The sequence below is a fragment of the Dermacentor albipictus genome, chromosome 5, assembly GCF_038994185.2.
Source record: "Dermacentor albipictus isolate Rhodes 1998 colony chromosome 5, USDA_Dalb.pri_finalv2, whole genome shotgun sequence".
NCBI lineage: Eukaryota > Metazoa > Arthropoda > Arachnida > Ixodida > Ixodidae > Dermacentor > Dermacentor albipictus.
Genome location: NC_091825.1, coordinates 85117728 through 85141005, shown reverse-complemented (window position 1 = coordinate 85141005; position 23278 = coordinate 85117728). Strand labels below are relative to the sequence as shown.

At 44.0% G+C, this 23278-nt stretch overlaps 1 protein-coding gene across 3 annotated transcripts in view; it reads left to right on the top strand.

Annotated features, from left to right (window-relative positions):
• LOC135905790 (glutamate receptor ionotropic, kainate 2-like) overlaps window positions 1-23278 on the top strand; it is a 352682-nt gene that overhangs the window by 121360 nt on the left and 208044 nt on the right. For all 3 annotated transcript variants that reach the window (XM_065436836.2, XM_065436835.2, XM_065436837.2), the window contains 2 exons: window positions 11818-12087; window positions 17161-17342. In XM_065436836.2, the coding sequence (XP_065292908.2) occupies window positions 11818-12087; window positions 17161-17342 (452 nt within the window). The remainder of the gene's footprint in view (window positions 1-11817; window positions 12088-17160; window positions 17343-23278) is intronic.

The window sequence follows — 23278 nt, the reverse complement described above, 5'->3', positions numbered from 1 at the left end:
TCTTGTTTATTAGACTTGACTCAAATGGTAGAGAATCGCGCTGGTTAGGCGGATGTTATGCGCTTACTCACCATATGTGGTAACAATTTCATCCGGTTATATATTGTTCTTTCTGTACTAAAAATCACGAGTTCGATGAAGCTTTAGCATTCCGCATGTTTAATTATAGGTTTTAATTGAAAAACTTTTATATTGCCATGTAGGTATTCTTGGCTTGATAAGTTCTTGCATTCAGCGAAGCTTTGCTGTCCAAAGGTTTGCGCAATTTAACAATGCGAGCACCACTTGTATAAACTCAATCTTCCCTACAGACAGATTGCGAACACGCCAAACATGTCGCGTCCACGGAGCGCGTTCCCTAGCATATCCAAGAGCTGAATTCTCCCGTCTTGTTTCGATCGTGGCGGACCGAAACGAACCGAATTTCTCCAGCGGTGTCGCGCCCGTTGACATTTCATGCTTTTATTTTCTTCCTTCGGTTGTTCAGCGCAAGCAACGACTGTTTCTGCGCTGGCGAACAGTCGAGTGTTGTACGGCAACTCGAATGGAGGTTCGTTAACCAGGCTGCCAGGGTTGCTACACACTTCGGTGACGGCATTTCCTCACGCGCACGAAAGCTTCCAGCTGGCGGACTTGGGGATTATGGCCGAGGACGACGCCCTGAAAGGGAGATGCACTCTAGTCGTAAGGAAATGGCCTCGATTGCCGTCGACGTTGCCTTTTTTCCAACTACGTCCGTCGACGTCCTCTTTCTTCATCCGCGTTCCCAGAGGAATGGCGCTATCGCCACACAGCCCAGCCGATGTCGTTGGCACCACACACGTGTCAACGGAGTTCATCGCAAGAGCTCCGCGAAGACCCGGGATCTTGGCTTTTCACCTGCCGAGCGCGGAAATTGAGATGGAGTATCCACGCTCTGCTTCCGTGATTGGCCCAGATGCGCACGTGGCAAGGAAGGCTTGTTTATTATTACTTTTTATTTATTGTAGACTTACGGGGTGAAAGCGCAGTTATTGACACGGATGACCTCGAGGTCTATGAAGGGATGGGGCTACATATCCTGCGTCTCGCATCACACTGGGGAGCCGATATTCAGTTCCCGTATGAAGGAAAGGAGCCTGCGTCATCATAAATAATTTATTCGTTTCTTATAGGACATTTTCGTCTCGAGTGTTGATCCCCGCTTGGGCCATGTTTGCGACGCCGGTAATTATGCTTGCCGGAAGAGCCCACCGTAGGTGTAGCGCGTTCACTGGCTCGTCATCGTATGTGCTGGCAAATTATACAACCTATGCCAGATTCTCGACAGCGTTAAATCATTGAATAAGTTTACGATGATGGCTGGTAAAGTAGAGCATATACGGCATTTAGCATTTTGCAAACAAATCGCGTAGCTCTCTCTTGAAATTAAAAGAAAGACGCCGAAAAATCAGGTAAGTCACTTGAGATCCATGGTCCGTGAAATCCATGAGCATTTCACAAATACTTCCGAGATCCCTATGTCGTACCGCTCATCGACAGGTACAGACATTAAAAAAATACGTTTATTGGATATTTACTATAAACCAGATTGGAACTCTGGTTCTGCCACAAGGCCTACGACTTATTTGAGCCTGTTTAGATAGACGCGAGTCAAGGGCGGAATATGGCTAACTTTTAAGCAGGCTAGTGCATTACGGAATGAGCAAGGTAGGCAGAACCAACGTGACGGTTGTACTCGCTTGGCTGCTCTACGCTGCTGTTAAAGCACAGAAGACGTGACGCACTCTTTCGGCAAAGGGACAACGGTGTCATGCACGTAACGTTTTCTGCCTGCATAAACTTACCCTAGTAGCCCTAAGGGCTATGGCGTTGGCGCTCCGTAGCACCATGCCACGGGATCGGTTCCTACACTGGTGGCCGCATTTCGATGGGGACAACAAGCAAAAAAATGGACCTGTACTTCGATTTAGGTGCACATAAACGAACCTCAGATGGTTCAATTTATCGCAGAGTATCCCACTGTGGCGTGTCTCATAACTGGATTGTGGGTTTTGCAATCAAGAGGCAAGAATTTACTTCGCGCCTACACAATCCCCATATGGCATAGACTGTGTGTATACGCATGGCTGTTTGGTATTAGATCCGTTGAATGTAAAAGCTACTACACAGCTATATATCTAATTTTATTCTATACAGCTAAAGAAATTTCCCTGCCTCCGAGTGGAAGCCTACAGCTTTCAAATGCAGCTATGCAAGCAAAAATTGCAAGCGAAAATTTGAGGATGCTCAAGTTTCGCCTTTAAGTGTGGAAAGCGTTAGCATTGAAATATCCCTGACTGCTTCCCGTGCTTCCCGAAAACTGCAGCCTATGTAAGGGTAATGCTTACGGGAAACGCTGGCGGCTAACGCTATGCACGAAGGCGAGCTTTCTGGTAGAAACGCGGCCTCTTACGTGGGCAGATCCCAGAGGTTGTTCACAGCCACGTAAGAAATATTACATAATTTTCCGGTTTCTCTTATTCCGGTTTCTCTCTTATTTCCGTCTGAGAAAATTTAAGATAGAATGGCACACACTGTTGGTGTTTTCTTCCATGAAATTTGTTTGTGGGCTGTCATTCTCAATGTTCCGATAAATAACATTGTCAAGAAGGTAACACAAGGTATAAGCAACTTTATTATTTATTTATTTATTTATTTATTTATTTGTTTATTTATTTACTTCAAGGTTACTGCCAGCCTCTGGTGAGAGGCCGTAAGCAGGAGTGGTTACATACATGACGAGCAAGACTGAGTGCAAGGTGTGAAGCGAGAGCAACATGAAATAGCACTGAAGTTGAAAATATAAGCAGCGTGTCATCTGCGAGAACGTAGCAATTAGCGCTAACAACGTGAAATTATTCCAGAAGAAACGCAAACTGCTCTTAGCGCCAAGTTGACAAACACTTTGGAGACAGAAAAACTAAACTAGAATAATATATGTATACCACGTGTGGCAAACGATTACAGAACATATATCCTGTCAGACAAATATAATGAGGTAGTGTGTAAAAATGTGTAGCAGTGGCAGAAGCATCAGAAAACACGTGCGTTCAATTATGTGGAAGGACAAGCCGAAAAGAAAAGAAAAAAAGGAAAGGGAGCAGGGATGTACGCTGGTCATTTACACAATTTCTTTAAGCAGCTTTAAGAATGATTCGATGGTGTCGCAGGCAACCACCGCAGCAGGAAGTACATTCCATTCCCTAATGGTTCGGGGAAAATATGAATTTCTAAAGGCTTCTGTTTTGCAGTAGTAATCTTTAAGCTGCTTAGCGCGGCTAGACAGAGTTGATCGACGAGCTAGAGGCTCGGTATACGTGTCCTTGTCGATGCCCAATTTTCCATGATAGAGCAGATACATGTACTTTAATCGTTCTTTAAATCGCCGTTTTTGCAGGGTAACCAGTTCTGCTGTTTCGAGCATAGCACTTGGTGATGCATAACGGCTGAAGGAATTGAATACAAATCGTATCGCCTTTCTCAGAATTTTTTCTACCTTTTTTATGTTAATATCGCTATGTGGATCCCAGACGACGGACACATACTCAAGAAGCGGACGAAAGTTTTGTAAGGTAGTAGCTTTATCTCATGGGGTGAATTTTTTAAGCAACGCCTCAAGTAACAAAGCTTCTGCATGGCTTTCTTTTCTATGTATGACACGTGCTCATTCCACTTTAAATCCGAGCTGATAACTACACCCAAATATTTATAGCTTGTCACGTGGTCTAAAATTTGCCCATCGATCGAATACTGGTTGTTTAAAGGGTGTCGTTTCCGCGTCACGGTCATCGCTACAGTTTTTTTCGCATTGATTTTCATTTGCCATGTGCTGCACCATGATTGCACTGTAGACAGCAAGGTATTTAACAGCGATTGGTCAGCGGGACAACGGATTTCTTTATATAAAACGCAATCGTCAGCAAACAATTTTCTTTTAACTGGCACATCCTGTGCAATATCATTGATGAAAACTAAAAAAAAATAAGGGCCCAAGCACTGATCCCCGTGGGATTCCGGATAGTACAGGTCTGGAATGTGAATGTGTTCCGTCTATGTTTACAGTTTGCCGTCTCGAAGTAAGGTATGCTTGAATCCAAGAAAGAAGGGACTCATTTTAAAGTATAGGTTTCAATTTTATCACGAGTTTGGTGTGTGATACCCGGTCAAATGCTTTCTCGAAATCTAAAAAAATAATATCAATTTGCCCTTGCTCATCCAGAATAGCTGCGAAATCATGAATGGTTTCTAAAAGCTGAGTAGTAGTTGAAAGCCCTTTACGAAATCCATGCTGCCTGGGGTCAAGAAAACCATGAAGCTCAAGATAAGCTGTTAGGTGTTTAAAGATGATGTGTTCAAGAAGTTTGAAACATGTGCAGAGTATAGAAATGGGTCGATAGGAAGAAAGCAGCGTATCAAGTAAGTAGGCAAGTCAGTAGGCATCGCCACCACTTTGAGGCGGCTATCAGAAGTTCAGAGCTGGCAGGCTAGCTCTGGGCCATCCGGCAAGCCGAAGATGCCGCTCGAGTCCAAGAACTACGAGCCGTCACCTGAGGCCACCACATCAAGGACTGCCGGACTATTCATTACTCAAGTTTCTTCTTCTTCTAGTGACCAAATAGTATGGCAATATAACCCGGACATACCGTATGCCACATAGCGAGGCGTGGCTTGTACATATATACCTACATATATACGGAATCTTTTGCTCAAGGGGACGGCGGCCCTTAATGCTGCCGCGTCAAAACAAGCAATATTTTCTTACGATTTTTTGTTATAAGCAACAGTAGTAATGTATTATATCCTGAACGATGTGTTTGTCGCTTCAACTAAAAATTTCTGCACAGCGAAAGAGAGGAAATTATCGCACTTTGAAAACTTTTCCAATTAAGTCTATCAAAAAAAGTTCATCCCATCTCAAATCCAGTTAGAAAAAGTTGTATTAAGTGTTTGCTAAACATAGTTGGGTGCCCCGTTAATTTCTTAAGAAGAAATGTATGTTCTGGCAATTTAACCATCTTTGTTCATAGGCAGTAGGATGTAGAGAGTGTACAGATATTAATATGTAGAATTACGCAGTATGTAGCAGAAAGTAGGAACGGCAAACTAAGTGTCTAAGTTTACGTTAATGCTGAATAAATTGTTAATGAAGTTCGAAATATTCATAAATGAAAAGTGTTCTTTTTTCTCTGCTTTTCTGCATAAGATGGGGCGGGGACAAAATAATATGCTACAAATTATGCTTCGAGGGAGAAACCTATTGACATCAATCGCTGGTTCGGGTATAGGCCAGTTTTGTAGCACAGTCAAATAAATCGCATGCACAAATTTAATGCAAAATTACGGGGCTGTTGAATAGCGCTAATCACTACCATCCGGACAGATAGCCGGCAGCCGGCAGCCGCAAACTTGAAGAATGTCCTGAGAGAGAGAACACGAAGCCTTTATCTGTATTTTCCTTTCTTTCTTTTGCAGTAAACAAAACGAAATATGTGGTGTTCTTTTGGTACTTATTCTTCTGTGGGAAAGCATGAGGGTCTTAGCAGCCAAAATAGACATATTTGAATGTAGATTAGATGATTTTCTTCCCATCGCGGTTCCCGAAGGATTGCTCTAAATACGCATGGTGTTGGGATCAGGCATTTACCCCGCAAAACCAGTCTGTAATGGCGAAGGCGACCTTAGTACACAAATCGACGCCCTCGTCAGAGCCATCTCCAACTGCGATGATTCAATGCAGAGTTGGGCACCACCAGGACAGGTTTGCGCACTTTGCAAGGGTACATTCCTTCACATGACTTCAGGGCGATTAAGGAGGAGCGAACCAGACACAGGCGCATTTCTTGGATACCCCCGAGTCCTAAGTGGCAGGTCTGTGTCTGGGACGAAGTCCCTATACTTCCCTTTTTTCCTCTTGGTGCACGCTGATGCGCGTGGGCTCTCCAAGCTCTCCTGGGAATGAGAGGGCTGCAAATATCTGGATTGGCGGAGGATGATGTAATCCATCTGTTGACGTCATACTGGGTGATGGTGACGGGACCAGGACGACGAATGCTTTAAAAGACGAGATGGATGATGAGTGATCGAGATTTAGCAGCTTGAACTTGAACTTAATTGAACATTTTTTCTGCATCATTGTTGTGGAAGACGTGAATATAATCGCGTGTTGAAAACGTCCGGCATGTCAAGCCCAGCCCCCGTTATTTACGGCACCATCATCTATGAAGTTCCCTATTTAAAGACGCAACCGTGATCTTGTTCTCAAGTACATTGACTGTGCTAGATTGTCTATAATAAGAAAAGCTACAAGTCATTTTTTGGCATTCACTATAATTTATCTGAATGTGGTTCGTAGCCTACTGACGCTGTAACTAGTTGCACACTTTCGCATTGCGCAACAGCGGAGGAAGATACGAACAGACGGGTGAGACAACATAAGCGCTCCATAACAACAATGTTTTGTGACAGCGTGGCAGTACATGTATAGTGTACACATCCTCACGCGTGCGTGCAACTGTCATCCTGAAGGAAGGGTGAAAGAAATTTGTTTTCTAAATGCATGCATAGAAGGAGGCTTGAAAAAGCAAAACCGAATATCACTACCACCCCCCCCCCCCTCGCACGCCCCTGTTCGGTAGGAATCTGTGTGCCTGCAACCTAGGGTGTACCTTCCTAAAAATCAATTTTATTCTAGCCTGACTGCATCATCATTGTAAATTGTTGCAGCTGTGCACTGTTCCTTTGTTTCTTCGACCTCTCAAATCAGCTATATGGTTGCTGCAACAGGGACAAGCTATAATTGTGACACTATTTTTGATTAGCAACACCACGCTGCTGGCGCAGTCAGATGGAGATTGGTGTTGAACATTGTGGGCCAATAACTGTGGCTTACGAAACTTCTCCCTATCGAGACGGATGAAACGAATAAAAAAATCTAAATTTGAGACGCGCGTCCACGTGTTCAAACAGGGTTAACTGCCGTCTGAGCCCCTTAAGTGCTTACGTTAATGGCACGTGCCATAAATGATGTGTATTCAATAAATGCCACGTGTTGCAAACACATCTAAAATGTTAGGCACACATTCTAATGGATTTGCGGTAAGGAAATCTTAACGACGACTAACATGGACACAAACCTGTCAACTTCCCAGAAGCGGCGCCTGTTCATTAGTAATTATACAAGGTGTTTCAGCTAACATTAACCAGTGTTGAAAAATATGCCGATGCACTCTAAGACGATGCGACCAAATGGATGTTGCTCACTTTTGTATGAAATGTCACACTATGTTTTGTATTTTGCTTTATTAGGTAATCAGTCAAGATTAATTAACCAACTTCTGAAGCAACCAAGGTAGGAAAAAAAATTCATATTCGAATGCTGTAGGCCGGTTTTCGAAACATCCATATAGACAGTCTCTATATTTCTATCTATTAAGTATTACTGTTTTTTCGCTTATTTCAGATGCCTGCGAAATACAAAAAAGATACCACGTGACATGCATGCTTGCACGTCGTGATTGAAGCGCTCCCAAAATTTTATAGCTCAAACGAACATAGTATGTAACAGGGTGCGCTGCCGCTTAAAAGGCGACAAGGCAGAGATGTAGACGTTGGCTGTGCAGTTTACGCCACCGATGTGCTTCCCTTGCGGCGGTTCATGATAGCGATAAGCAAGCGCAGCGGCAGCAGACCCGGCTAAATGTTATGTTCGTTTGTACGCGGAGCGTTTAGGAGCGCTGAAATGAAGGCGCGCAAGCGGACATGTCACCTGGTGCTTTCATGTATTTCGTGGGCCTTTTCAGCTATCGGAAAAACACTAATGCATAATTGATAGAAAGTTACAAACTGTTCAATCAGACGTTTCGCAAACCGCTCTGCAACTTTCTAATTGGATTTGTTCCCCAAGTTTTGTTGCTTCTGAAGTTGGTTAATTAAGCTTGACTAATTATATAATTAAGGATAATACAAAAATTGCGTGACACACTACATACAGAAGTTCAAGTTCAAGTTTATTCATCTACGATGTCAGTTTTACAAAAAATTCCATACAAAATTATTACTACACCCCAAACTTGCAAACTGTCAGGGGGACTTCCACACATGAACAAAAGGAAAAAAAACGAGATACACATGAACCATCAGTTACGGTGACATTACAGACCATTTGATAAAAACAAGGAACAGTGCGAAACTATAAGACAATATAAAGCTGTTCAGTAAGACAAAAATTGCACAGAAAACTTCTGTAGTGAGCAAGCAGTACAAGTTTACAATGCAATAAAAATATGGCTAATATAATATGCAGCATTATAGGTAAGTCAATTATTATTACAAGCGAGCGACATGCAGTTGGTCGCGTCGTCTTAGAGGGCATAGGCGATTTTTATACTCTGGCTAAAGTGAGCTGAAACTCTCTATATATGCCGGGACTCACATATATGTCTACCATTTCACAGAAGGGCAAACAAGTATTGAAAACTGTGTGGTGCAGATGAGTGTATTTTTGGTGAAACAATATAGGCGCCGATACCGTTCGTCAATTTGTGATAGGTACTAAGTTATGGTAAAAAAGGTCTAAATTTACGAATTCATCCTGATAACTAATCGCATAAAAGTTAGAAACAGACACGAGGTGCCTCAGGAAGGCTCCTTATCTCTGTTTGCAACTTTTAAACTACAGTGTGCGGCTCTATCTGTCAGTCCCCTTCTAGATTTCTAATCGCCAGTGAAGGTCCTATGTTGCCATATCTGGATTCCACTCGGTCAGTTCTCAAGGTATAATCCCATACTAAACATTCAGAGAGGGACACTAGTGTCGAAATATCCATGCGCAAACTTGCGGAATGCACCACCTTTGGACCTATTTTCTCAGTGCGGAGTAAGTGCTACTTGAAACATCAAGGTACGGCTTGGAAGATATGGGCTAGGCATAACTCGAAAGCGCCAAGGGCACATACCAGGCGTTCTTCGTAACTTGAGCCAAACTTGAAAAAATATGCAAATGCCACGTAGCCCTACAGAACCAAGTTAATGTTGTTTGCCGTTGTTTCGAGATACTCAGATAATTTTCAGCATGCCACGTAACTACTAAAATTTTTGTAATCAATTATTCAGCTTATCAAGCATGATAATCAAATTAGAAGTGTAAATGAGAAAATTGAAAAGCAACAAGAAAAACTTTAGCTACAGCTTTCTGTTGCTCAATACGTTTTACATAAAGGCGCTTTTCCAAGCTTGAGATCAACCCGAGAATACACGCAAATTGCCTCAATAGAAAGCTGTGAGGATCTTTTCTGTATATATAGAAATTGATTATATGTTTGCTTAGCAATGCACTACACGCATAGACTAGCATGTGTTTTATTGTTCTCGTTTCACTGAGAATTTGGTAAGCAATTGTAACTAAGTTATGTGGATTTGCGTCTTAGAGTCTCCATATGGCAATGAAATATACCACAGCGGAAGGCTCCAGTTTAATTTTGACCTCATGTGGGTCTTACACGTAAACAGGGCAAGTTACGCAGGCTGTTTTTGATCCAGTCACTCTCAAAACTTCGACCCTGTATCTGAGAAACGAAGCGAGGACATTATGCCTATCAGGAAAACGCTATGTATTCTGAGCAACCATGGTAACTAGAAGATGTAATAATTTGGAGGCTGCTGAGAGATATCTACCTAATATTTGAGGCATCCACGCAATCGTAGCAATTGCTACAAAGAAAACGCATACGGGTTCTTGGAAGGAAAAGCCTCGCAGTTGAAGAAACATTCATCCTTATCTGGGACTCGAACGCGAGACCACCGCCTTTCCAGGGCAGCCGCACTACGATCTGAGCTAACCAGGTGGCTAGCAGATGGCAGCGCCAAGTCGAATCAATTGCTGCGATCGGGTGGATGTCTGATTTTCTCTTTATTAATTACTTCCCTCCCACTTGCGGGTTTCCGCAGAACTATTGCGTCAAACTCTTGCCTTTGCTTCGAGTTGTCGACAAATTCGTCTTCGCCCTGCCTTCTGCTAGCCGCCCGGTTAGCTCAGATGGTAAAGCGGTTGCCCCGCAAGGGCGGTGATCCCGCGTTCGAGTCCCAGACCTGGGCGAACTTTTCTTGAACTGCGAGGCTTTTGTTTTGAGGAGCCCGTATGGGTTTCCTTTATAGCAATTCCTACGATTGGGTGGATGTCTTATTTTCCCTTTATTAATTAATTCCCTTCAGCTTGCGGGTTTCCGTAGAACTATTACGTCGAAAACAATAATGTCGATGGATCAATTTTATAAATGATAAATGTTTATCACCAAGTCAGAGATAGATAGATAGATAGATAGATAGATAGATAGATAGATAGATAGATAGATAGATAGATAGATAGATAGATAGATAGATAGATAGATAGATAGATAGATAGATAGATAGATAGATAGATAGATAGATAGATAGATAGATAGATAGATAGATAGATAGATAGATAGATAGATAGATAGATAGATAGATAGATAGATAGATAGATAGATAGATAGATAGATAGATAGATAGATAGATAGATAGATAGATAGATAGATAGATAGATAGACCAAGGAGAACTCGCTACCACTAGATCAATCTGTCAAACTTTAATGATACTGGACAAAATGCCGGAATATGCATAGTATACCGAAGGGTAATTGAATATGCAAGTATGGCCACAATAGAGATTTCGCAACAAAAGAAAGCAATTCGTGCGAAGAAAGAACCTGTTCCGTGGTATGCAGCCACTGCCGAACGAAAGTTCTTCAGGCGTTAAAAAAACACTCCTAAGTGATTTTTACGGCTCCTTGGTTCAAAAGTGTATAGCCTTCTGTTCGGTTTAGGGTGCGAACAAAGCATATACTATATAACAAATATACTTTGTTTAATAGTACCACAACTAGGTAAATATTGCTACCGATTACATCTGAGTGACTAATTAAATTTAACGTAATGAATTTTTATGGTGTCACTTGGTTTATCTAAGCAAACAATTGATTAGCTCAGTTCTGCATGTACAATTTCTTGCCTAGTAATCTTCCTAAGGAGCTTTAGTGCAGCGACGACAAATTCATCAGGTTGGTCAGACAGGCTATTCGCTCATCCTCATAAGACTGCAACTTTCGAAGACAGGACGAAGACATTGAGCGCTAATAGCAGGGCAGTTGCTGATTAGAAAATGGGATATCTTAAAAATAAAATTTCATGTGAAACAAAATTCACACGAGGTCTTCTAATCATCCCTCGCAAGGCTTCTCCCAGTGAGTCTGGTTATTCGTTTAATTTTACACTAAGCACAAAAGTTACTTGACACAATAATTACAGCTATCAATCCAAAAATAATACACATCTTCATAAATGCGAAGCGTGGCTCAGTCCCTATGGCGCTGGGTTGCTGGAAACGAGGTTACGGTTTCGATTCAAAGCGGCGCTGACCGAGAATGTGCTTTCCGATTTTCGAATAAGAATGTTTATGTAGACGAAATGGCAAGAGTGCTCAAGTACTTGAATTGTCGTAAACATTAAAGGAGGGGGTCAAAACTGCTCTTGAGCTCTTCAGACTACGGTGATTCTCCCAATTCATTGTCCAACTTCAGGTCGTACAACACTGCAGTGTGTTTATATCATATCATTAGACAAGCGAAACACGCTCGCTTGAATTTTCACTTTCACTGTATGCGCTTATATGGAGAATGACTGCTCTCGATAAATGTATGCAACTTTGGGACATTATCAAGGGCAGTAGATGAGTTCATTTTGACAGCAGGCGTATATCGTATTCTTTTCTTGGATCTTTAGTGTGCAGCATGCTCAAGCAAGGCGTGTCCCTGGTGCTCGGTCCTCGCTCTCCCTCCGTGGTGTCGGTACTGGGCTCCACGTGCAGTGCATTCCACGTCCCCCACGTGCAGACCAGCTGGACTGCACCAGAGGCCGATCCGACGTCGGGCCAGCGCCGTTTCTCGGTAAACGTGTATCCGCAACCGGACGTGCTCAGCCGGGCCTACGTCGACCTGGCGCTCAAGACGAGCCGCTGGAAGAGCGTCACCGTCATCTACGAAGAAAGCGACAGTGAGTAAAGCGTATTTCTGAAGAGTCACATGGACGTTAAAACTAATTGAGCGATGTATAAAACGGAACCACTCGGCCAGTCGCGGGGGCTATTGATACGGTCCACTTGACCTGGCATGCATATGTGGCTGTGCATCGGCTTAGGCTTTGCCGTGAAATGCTATCATCCAAACTTTACCCCGGACCTATTTACGGGCCGTTGTCGTCTGACGCACTGCGGGACGGGCTCGGTCCCTATATTCCTTCCATTGAGCTTTGCGATTCGATGACGATTATCTCGACTTAGATGCGATTTTCAGGATTACCATGAAAGATAGGTGAGAATGAAAATGCCTCTGCCTCCAAATTTGCGATTTAGACAACTGCCACTGCGGCAATAAAAAAACAAAGAAAACCGTTAGTAATGTATTTTCCCTAATTGGACTTCTGAAACTCACGTTATTAGCGGAAAAGCGTGTCCTGATTGCTTGGGAGCTGACTACCTCTTTAAGCAAGTCTGCATGCTCTGAAAAAGCAGCGTATGTGCGTATATGCATGTATGTGTTTAGATACGAACTCATGTGTTCCTACGTGTGCTCGTGATGTGTGTGTACTTAGACAGGAGCCCACGTGTTTAGATGGGAACTCATGTGCTGCAGGTGCCTCTTAACTGAACATTATGTGATGCCAGACGCACCATTACCGTTCTATGCGTAAAAACTTCATTTTGTTCGATCGTGCTATGTATTACAGTGCTCAGAGATTGAAACGCGACACTCAGACAGCATGGCGGCCGGCGCCTTTTCCGCCACCTGTTATCACTTGGTGATTGCTGAGGAAGCTGAATGCAGTTACGATAAAAGATTCACGCTATCATGTGACACAAAAATCCACCATTTCAGTGTCACCAAGAAAGTACCGACTGCCATGTTGTCCGAGTATCGCATTTCAATCACTGAGCATTGTACATCCTGTTTTGTCCTCGCGCTTTCCTGCCTCTATCTTTATTGTTAATAAAAAAGAAGCGGGCTACCTTCCCTTTACTAGATGTTGTAGAAAATAGCGTAGCTATAGAGTGTTTTATTCTGCAATGCATGTGTCAAAAAAAAAAACACTACGCGCTCCTATTAGAGGGAAGTGTTCCGTACAGTTAATCTGTTATGAGATCTTTAATAGAAGATACATGAATACAATGAATGTTAGTAATCCTTCGCGGCCGAGAAATAAAGAAAAAGCGACAATTGCGCGATGCGCCAGCGCACATCAATTATAACGTGTGATCGTGAAGTCGGCGGGTATTGTGCCGTAAGGCTTTCAATTTTACGGACCGCGGAACCTCGACATTTTCTTCGAGCAAGAAGGGTTTGTGCGGCGCACAATAGTCAATTTTGAGAATCAAACCAAAGTTCCCGAAAAAGCGGTCCAGCATTTATTCTCTGACACCGAGTTAATTATTATCGCCTGGGGTGATCTTGGTTTTAAAAAAATTGTTGGGCTTCACCGATAAGCTTTCGGCAACCTTCTGTCTCGACACATAGGTTTAGCATTGTCAACGCCTATGCCTGTATCTAAGCAACGGGAGAACACGAAACGAGCGAATACAGTAACCTTTGCACGTATCTTTATTGGGCAATTCCTCTTGATGTCTTATTCTTGTTTCCTTTTTTTTGTCACAACCTCTTTAATAATCTATTCCCTAAAATTTGTGCAGAATTGTTGCCCGTTTTGAGCTTTCTAGTGAGGAAAATAGAGAAAAAGGCATGTTCACTTATTCATCATGCGAAGAAAAATTACTGTCTAGAGTGCACTATCTTCGATGCAAATATCCTCCGTGGTGTTACATTCTGGCATGTAAGAGGATAGTCTTTTTTTTTGGTAATCAGTGCCAGGTCTTACTTTGTTAATGTATCATTTGAACCATTTTGGATTATCAAATACACCGTTAAATATCACCTAACTGATAAAGATGTCATTCACTAATACTTGCTTGCGTGTTTAAAAGTCAAACTTGCAAAAGATCGTAACAAATGTAGTTTATCTCGAGGTAGTGGTAGTCTAAGTGAACATCTTGCAGAAGTTTTTGTTTTATCTGTTCTTTCCTTCGCGTTAACATCCAGCTTCCCAATGCTTTTTTAGACTATAAATGACTGATCTGCATTGCTAATCGGTCATATTCTATGCTACTTCTTTCTTGCATGTGAAAGACGCGTAAATATGCTGATATACTAAATGTGATGATGATTACGGTGCCCCACAGCATTGCACACACCCACAATCACGGATAGCCCAAAAATTCACTGGTAGGGCGCATAGGTGCTAATTGCATGAACTAATGAAGAAATACAGAAAGTAAAACTTGGAACAAATAACTTATGCTTGGAAATTACGGTTCCTGTCGGTTACAAAAGGCAACACTGTGAAAGGAACACGGGATGCGCGATATTTTTCCGCAAAGGAGGCGTCATTTACGAAATACCGCTGTCATGTGGTAAACGCTATAGGTGGGGCGATCGGGGTGGTTTCTGAACGACAGACTCAGAAAGCATCATAATAATGTCAAAAAAGGATGCGATGGCTGGTTGGTTGCGCACTGCAGCACGTGCGGCTGCTCGCGTCTATTTTATTAGTGCTTTGTTGCGAACGAGCCGCAGACCGAATTGACCTACCTACTAATCGAATCTGCCACAATAGCTAAGCCTGGCCAAGAGTGCACGAACACTCCGTCGCTGTCCTTATCGAGGAAAGTAGTCTAATTGCTCCCTGGCACAAACATATGCGCATGCTTGCTATTTCTCCTGGGTAGATAAACTCCTGATCCGGCTTCTAATAAAACAGTGTCGAAAGAAGCGCCTGTGTGTGTCTCGACTTTTCTCCATTGTGTCTCAAATTTCTGAGCCAAGCACAAGAAAAAAAAGGGTTCTTCTGTATCAGAGCTAGATTTTTCTGCACGATAAACACGCGCAGAGGTTTCGAATGTCATTTCTCGTGAATTTTTTTCTTAAGCACAGTGTCGTCCATTCTTCGTTGGAAACTATTTGTCCAGTATTTATTGAAAAATGGCGGTGCCAGACAGGTTACTTCACTTAAAGCTGGCGCGGGGATTTTAAAGCGACGTCGCCGCCTCCTTGTTGTTAGCGTCTTTGTACTAATGTTTATCGGCTATTATAATCTCCCGTCCCTCCGTTCTCGTCATGACGAACAGCCGTCTTCCTTCGGTTAACATGAACACAGCATTGTTTTTAGAGGCGAAGATCTTTCGCTCATGGCCGGGTGCGTCGGTGGTTCATCAAGCAATGGAAAGCGCTGCTGCACTTCAAGTCGACTGGTCTTTTCGACCCCGTAAAGGCGCGACGCGTAGCTGCCTATGTGTAGGAAGGCAGCGAGTGCTCTTTCTCTCTTTTTGGGCCTTTATTTCCTTAAACTCTAAGGCAGTGTAGAAATAATCGCGTGTGCGTTAAGTACATGTGCCTGCCCTCTTGTCTTTTCTCGCATCAATGTGGAATAGATAGCCTCTCCTCTTCCCCTTCATCATTAACGGCGCAATATGGAAAGTTGGAATGTTTGAAGGGCCGTGTGGCGCAACATCTTGCTAAAATAAAATCAAAGAAGGTTCAATAAAATTTAAAACAATATCAAGACCGGTCCATAAGAACAGAAACAAATTGCTAGCGCAAGAAATAAATATAACACAGAAAAACACAATGAAAGCAGAGAAAATAGGCATACGTTGATGATACCTTCTTCCACGTTCACAAATGCATGCTGTATCAATAAAAATCTCACCTAATACCGCTCTTAATCTCCATATAAGCAGTATAATATCCACCGTCGCCTAAAGGCATACTTTCCTTCTTAGATTTTCTCCGACCTCTGAAACGTTAAGCGGCGCCTCATTTGGTGAACCGCCGTGAAGACATTGCTGCACCGAAATGCGTTCGTTTCCTAGTGGCTTCTATTTCAATATTTATTAGTAATGTTTATTTGTCAGCATACATGTTAGACGGTAGGGCGGAGGGAAAAAACCTGCTCGCAGGCAGCTTTGTAACAACCTTTTGTAACAACCTTTCCGCTTTATGGTCACCTCTATCAAGGAAATCTTCTTTTCAGTAATGCTTACGATTACTTTAGCATGCACCGTCGGTTGCAGTAGTCTAGAGAGCATGGCATCGAGAAAAGGCTGAAGTTTCAAGAAAAACTGCTTTAATGCATTACGTTGGTCGAGCAGGCGCACATAGTTAGTACCACTTCACTTACGCTTGCATGGCTAGGCTTCGAAGGGAAACAGAATTTTCGCTTTGTAGTTTCCAGATTTGCACTCCTGACTGCGTATTCTTGTTAGCACTCATTCTATGTAACTGTCCATGCTTTTTGTGTGTTGTTATAACTATTCATTTGTACAGCTGTAAATCAACTATTTTTCCTCGTGTGGAAGACACATTTATAGTTTTTGTGCCCTTCATGGAGCTCGTGTGTTTTACGGATAGCACCCAAAACCTTAAGGGGGGGAACACTGAGTCGTCGAATAGGACAAATACATGACGACGCGAAAACTACATAAAATACCTTCATAGCTATCACTGTAAAACTATCTCACGTCAGATATTTCACTACGCACTAGGTGACCAGAATAGCACAGTCATAAACTATGTCTTCTCTCATCGAAACTGCAGTATCAGCTTGTGTGCAATAAAAAAGAAAAAAGAAAAAGGAAATTTGACAGCAATAAGGGTTACGCATGGCATAAAAAAGCACCCTCAAGGGTGCATAAAATGTCCCTATGTCCATATGTGCTCTGTCAAGGGTGCCTTCAAGGATACTACAAGATAAATTGATGAAAGTATAAATAAGTGAATAATCAAACAACTGACCAGGTGAAGTGAGAACACCCTTTTTGCAAATCTACCTGGAAGAAGTAGTGTAAATGCATAAAGGTTATGCACGTTCTATTTATTAATAAACTAAATGAGCCGTTACATATGACGCCACTCCTAAAAAGGGACAGCAAAACTTGGAAAACATACGCATGTTTACATGTTAACCGGCCGAACATAACTTTATGCTAGCTAGCCAACGCTCGTTAACTAAACCTCGCAGGTTTCGTGCGCATGAAGGACGTGCTGAACACCTCCTTCGCGCTGGGCGCGAGGGTCAGCCTCGTGCTGTATCGGCCAGGCGGTGGTGCCGTAAAGACGCTCCTCAAGCGGGTCGACCTGGCGAAGGAGTTCAACATCGTGCTCGACGTGCCCACCGAGCGAGTGTACGAGTTTCTCGAAGCGGTGAGAATCGCGGCTTTCTTGCGACTCCTGCCCGGTTTTCCTTGCAACTCCGCATGAGCGAGGGCTACCACGAGTAATTAAGTGGTCTGGCATGCTAACTGAACATGGCAAATGAAGGCATCCCTATGGCAAATCGAACATGGCAAATGAAGGCATCACTTTCGCCTTGACTTTTCGCTTGTTCTTGTACGCGCCCTCAGATGTAGCTATTTCATCAGAAGGTTGCCGGCTTCCGAGGGACTCAATTTTTTTCGGTAGCTGCAACAATCTAGGCAAAAAGAAATAATAGAGCCAGGGGCAGCACAGATGAAATTATTTGGGATCTTTTCTCTTCTTTTTTCTTTTTTTTTCTTTTTTTTTCAAATGGCAGGAATAACAGAGAAAAGCCAAGTGAAAGCGCACGAAAAATAACTTGTCGACAAGAGGGCGTCATATCCACACCTTTCGCATTACTTTTGCCGCACCTTTCCAATTGAGGCGTCGCAGCGGCAGTGTTACCATGCATATTTTTTAGTAGAAAGTGGGAGAGAAGATGGGCCGCCGCTGTAGCTGAATTGGTGAAGCACTGGGCGGTTGATGCGAAAGGTGTGGGTTCGGCTCCCTCTTTTCGATGTATTACCTTTTCGTTTACTATAACTTCACTTCTCTTGTCATTCCTGCCCTATTTCAATTAATTATGCGAGTTAATTTTCCCTGACAGGGTTGCGTCTAACACCGCTTATTTGCACATAGGGGGAGCTAAGCGTTAAGACCGTGTGAATTGGCTGAGATGAATTGAATAAAGTTCACATCAAAACAACGCTCGCTTGTTAATATTTGTCCGCACCAGGTGCTATAGCGCAGACATATATCTGAGGGCCTGAGTTCCCTACATTTGGGTGCTTTGTAATACTTTCTTGTTTCTTGGATTTAACGTGATACCGTTGCTCTGAAATGACGCAGTCTATTTAACCTCTGCGCAGTGCGTACGGAATTCTCGTTGTTGCTCTTACAAAGGCGTCATCAGTATATTCTAAGTGATGTTCCATGGCAGCAAAGCGGTATCTCAAAGCCGTAATGAATTTTGTTATAGCTGGAAACATCCAATGCTTTATTTATTGCCGGAGCTCAAAGCGATATATTACATAAATTGAACCGTTAATACTATAACTGCGTGGTCTAGAGAGCACTAGCTCATGTTGACCTCTCCGTCTTTCCTTTCTAAACTTTACCTGGGTGATCACACACTGGCGGAGAGAGGGTTGGGGCGGGGGGTATTAGCAAAACAACAAAAGGTGACTAAAGAAGAAATACCCGAACACAGCGCAAACTTTACACAACAATTTGTACAGTGAAGAGCGCAGATGGGACGTACTGCAAGATGTCAAAGTGAAAGAAACACACAATAAAGAAAAATAAAAAAAACACGAGTCTGCAAGCCATGCAGAAGGGCTTGTAGGCCATTGACTCCGAGAAACTACAGTTGTTTAGGTCACCTTTCCATCCCTGTTCCAATACCCATCCCCTTCAGTGCGAAGAGAACCAAAATTATCAATTGTGTATCGTCTTGTGCGATACACAATAATCATTGCAAGTGCATAAGTGCATTATCGTAGCTTTGCTTTAAGAGAACAATAAGTTTATCATGCCGCTATTAAGCCAATTAAACTTCTTGTGCCCGTCTTCGGAGAAGTGTTTGAAATTACTTTTTCACGCAAGGTGTTCCAATATGACCACTAAAGATAGGCCTTCAAAAGCGGCGATCAGTGGACTAATATGAAGGCGCAGTGATTGTGAAACCATGCGTCATCCTCAACAGGCTCAACGGGTACCTCGAAGGCAACGAGGTTTGCACGTACAACATGATCGGCTTCCGCACGGGACTCTTGACGCAGGATTCCATGAAACTAATCAAGCATCAGATTGTGGATGGGTATTCGAGAGATGTCAAGGCTCTGCTTGGTCTGGACCTCGAGAAGGCTTTCGACAACGTGCTCCTTACCTCCATCGTAAAGATCATTTCAGACCTGGGTCTCGGTTCCAGATTCCACAGCTACGTGTGCTCTTTTCTAACGCACAGGAAGGCCAAGCTTCGTATTGGAGACTTCCGCTCCGACGATGTGCCCCTCGGAGGGCGGGCGCTCCTCAGGGCGCCGTCATCTCCCCCGCACTGTTTAACATCTGCATGACTGGTCTTTCCGAAAGGTTGGCACGCATCGAGGGCGTCAAGCGCGCCATCTACGCGGACGACATCACTTTATGGTGCTTCGGCGGCTGCGAGAACAGAGTCGAAGAAGCCATGCAGGGGGCGATCGACGTGATCGAGGAGTATCTTCGGCCCCCCGGACTTCGATGCTCCCCCGCCAAGCCGGAGCTGCTGTTTACAGAAAAGAGAAGGGAGGCAGACCCAAAGATTGAAAGCCAGTCTCCGAAGGCAGCATCAGTCTTCGCACTTCTTAAGGGAGTGGGGGGGGGGGGGGGGGGTGAGGAGGAGGAAGTTGTACCCAGGGGCGACGTTATTCGGGTCTTGGGTATGTTTGTTGAATTTAACGGCGTGAACAGAACGGCTCTCCGCAACATCATCGCTAAGACGCACAACGCTTTCCGCCTCGTTCACAGTATTGCAAACCGGCACCGAGGCATGAAGGAAAACAATCTCTTCAGGCTGATCAATGCCTTCGTACTATGCCACTTCACGTACACAATTTCTATGCACAACTGGCTCAGAGTGGAGCGAGACAAGCTCAACGCTCTCATCCGCAAAGTAGTCAAGAGAGCTCTCAGGCTACCCATCAGGACCCATAACGAGGATCTCCTCAAGCTGGGGGTGCATAACTGCGCCGAGGAGATTTCCGAAGCCCTAGAACTCGTGCAACTCACTCGCCTGAGCACTACAGTGGCAGGTAAACGCATCCTCGAAGAACTGGGTTACCACCCTGCGGGCTTCCCGATGGTCAGTACCACTATCCTTAGGTGTATTCGAGACAAGTTCGAAGTGGTTCCTATGACCCGAAACGTCTATCCCGTCCACAACGAGGGCAGATGCAAGGCCAGAGCAGCAGCTATCCTCAAACAGATAAAAAAACGAGTCATTAGAGCAAGGTTCGTCAACGCCGTGGAATACAGTGATGGGAAGACCTTTGCCGTCGTTGTGGTCGACTCCAGTGGCAAGATTTCCAATAGCGCCTCCATTCGCACTTCAGACCCCGGAGTCACCGAGCAAGCTGCGATTGCCCTCGCCCTGCTAGACAGTCGTGGGTCCGAGATATATAGCGATTCGAAAATGGCAGTTAGGGCTTTTCAAAAGGGTTCCAATGCCAAACAAGCTGCTCGTCTTCTTAGCAGCTCGAGTCCATATGATTTCACGCATCATTCAATCCACTGGTTTCCCGCTCATGTAGGGTCAGTCGAGGGTCCTCCCCCGAAACTCGATGAGTCTGCGCACGAGGCTGCGCGTGACCTCACCGACCACGCTCCCTCTGTAAGGAGTGCCGACTCCCCTCCTCCCTATGGGTACAAGGACGCTCCCACTACTCACAACGAGGTGTCAAATTCATCTACATGACTAGAAGGGCCTTTCCACCCCCTCACCCCAAGTTGAATAGGGCGCAAGCCGTTTCGCTTAGACTTCTACAGACAAGCATATTTCCGTGTCTGTCCGTTCTGCACGAGGCTTACCCTGACGTGTATCGTCACGACGCCTGCCCGTCCTGTGGGCAGACCTCGACTCTAGTGCACATGCTCTGGGAGTGCGGGTCGTCATACTCCAAGTTCATCAAGGAGGAGTGGGACTCGCTTCTGCGTAGCCCTGCTCTAGAAAAGCAAATCCTGGCTGTCCGGCGTGCCCACGACCGGGCCAGTGGGCTAGACCTGCCGGTCCCGACGTGGCACTAGCCGGGTGCGCGACGAGTGCGCGTCCTCGCCGGACCTGCAATACAAGTCTTCACTCACTAACTCAAACCACGTATGCAAAAAGTTCAAACGTGGAATGTTCTACTGACGCAAGCTCTATATAATAATACATGAGCGCATAGTTAGAGGGAAAGATCGTGAACATGTAGAATGAGGTTTTTGTTCTTGCAAGAATAGCCTTCCGCATGTGTGCGCGTGGCGCTAGGGCAACCTTTTCAAGCCGCATAATATGCTGCTACTACAAATCGTTCTCATTGTGAAGAAGGCCCCAGCGTGGGAGAGGAAGCATATATTATTTTTTCTCTAAATACTTTGTTTTTCGAGTTGGTGTTCTCTCACTTTTTCATCAATTTTAAGTAAGTGCGTCGACCGACATTAATGTCCTATTTGGAAAGGCAACCAACTGATTCTTGACGTGATCGTTGGAGTGGTGCTTACAAGTTCTCGAGGCGCATGCAAAACATGCGCCAGTCAGCAGTGCTGTAACATCGTCGACCGTATACCACACAGCTGCTCAGTTCGATAAAGGCGTTGGAAGTAATGATCATTAGCGTGCAGGTGGTCCTTTTTTTGGCAAGGACACTCAAATGCGCAAAACCTTTTCTTGAGCGTCATGGTTCAATAAAGACTAGGAATAGTTTGCTATATGACCGACCCTTTACTCAAATATCGTAGAATGTTTAGTAGTGCGGACAGAAAGTCTTCAACATGCTTGACTGGGTCCGTGCCCCGTAAAATTTGCACAAAGCGAGAAGAGCGTGGCAAACATCGCGCTGAAGCATCACACTGCAATAGAGCCGCTTCGGTCCGTTCTGCCCAACGCCTCGCACTATGCCTTCGGCGCAACGCCTCGCCTTCAGCTATGATCCCGAAAGTGATAAATTCTGAATGAGGCGCTTAGCCATCAATGGTGGTGATGGGTACGTATGACATCTTGTTATTACGGCCGCAAGCAGAAGAGGCTGACGAGGTCTTACAATAGTAATGATGCCATTAGTAAAAGCTAACGAAGCCGATTCTAATTACATTGTCATTAGCGGAATGACCATAGTATCGTACGGCTTTTGCGGATCGAATGATGGTTTAGCTTGATTCGAGACAGGTCGGCCACTAACTTCTGAGGCTGCAGCTATAGCTGTGGCTATAAGTGCACTTCTCTTTCTCACTTTCTGGCTCACCCTCTATCGCCTTTTATGTATCACTGCTTCTTTCAGAAGCAGTAACTAAGAAAGAGTGACCAACTGCCTCATGCCCCGACATTTTGTAAGCCCGAAACATGCCTTTAAGATGTTGTGAAACTGCTTTTCTTTATGTTCCGTATGTCACGGGCCTTTAAAGTGATGTGTCAGCTGTGTTTCACTAGCTTTCGCTAACATGGTATGCCATGTGTTTTTCTTTTAGGTGCACTAAATGTTTTTTTTTTTAAGTTGACTGCGACAGATATCACGATTGAAATACTTATCTAACTTGGCAGATGCGGCAGGGATTACTTCTCCGACAAACCAAAACGCTCGATTCAGTAAATAATATAATCATACTCACGAACATATTAAATAGTAAAATTACAACAAATATTGCAATTTACGACTCATAGCCGCAGGGCGCATAAACTTCAAGCGAATTCTCAGGCGCACGTCAGCTTCGAGACGTTAACTTTCGAAATGATGAGCAATACGAGAAGAAGATGAACACCGGAGCTCTGGCATTCACCTTGATTTCGTTTTCCTCGTCATATTGAATTTTCGTCTCCAGCCGCTCCATGTTTACCCTAATATTCAATATGTGTGACGAGAAAGCTCGGCTTCCAGTTAGTGTTGCGCTTTATTGATTAAAACAACATTGTATTAAACAAATTATGACACAGTTCATCAACCGATGGCTGTCGATGGTAATGCAAATAGTGAAAGTTTGTTCTGTTTCTATGAAAAGAGGGCGCTAAGACAAAAGGAAAGTGCCTGACAAGGTGTATGTCACCCGTAGAAAACTTCGCATTGTGTACCAGCACTTCTCTACAATTTCATAAGCACAGTAAACAGGATGATGCG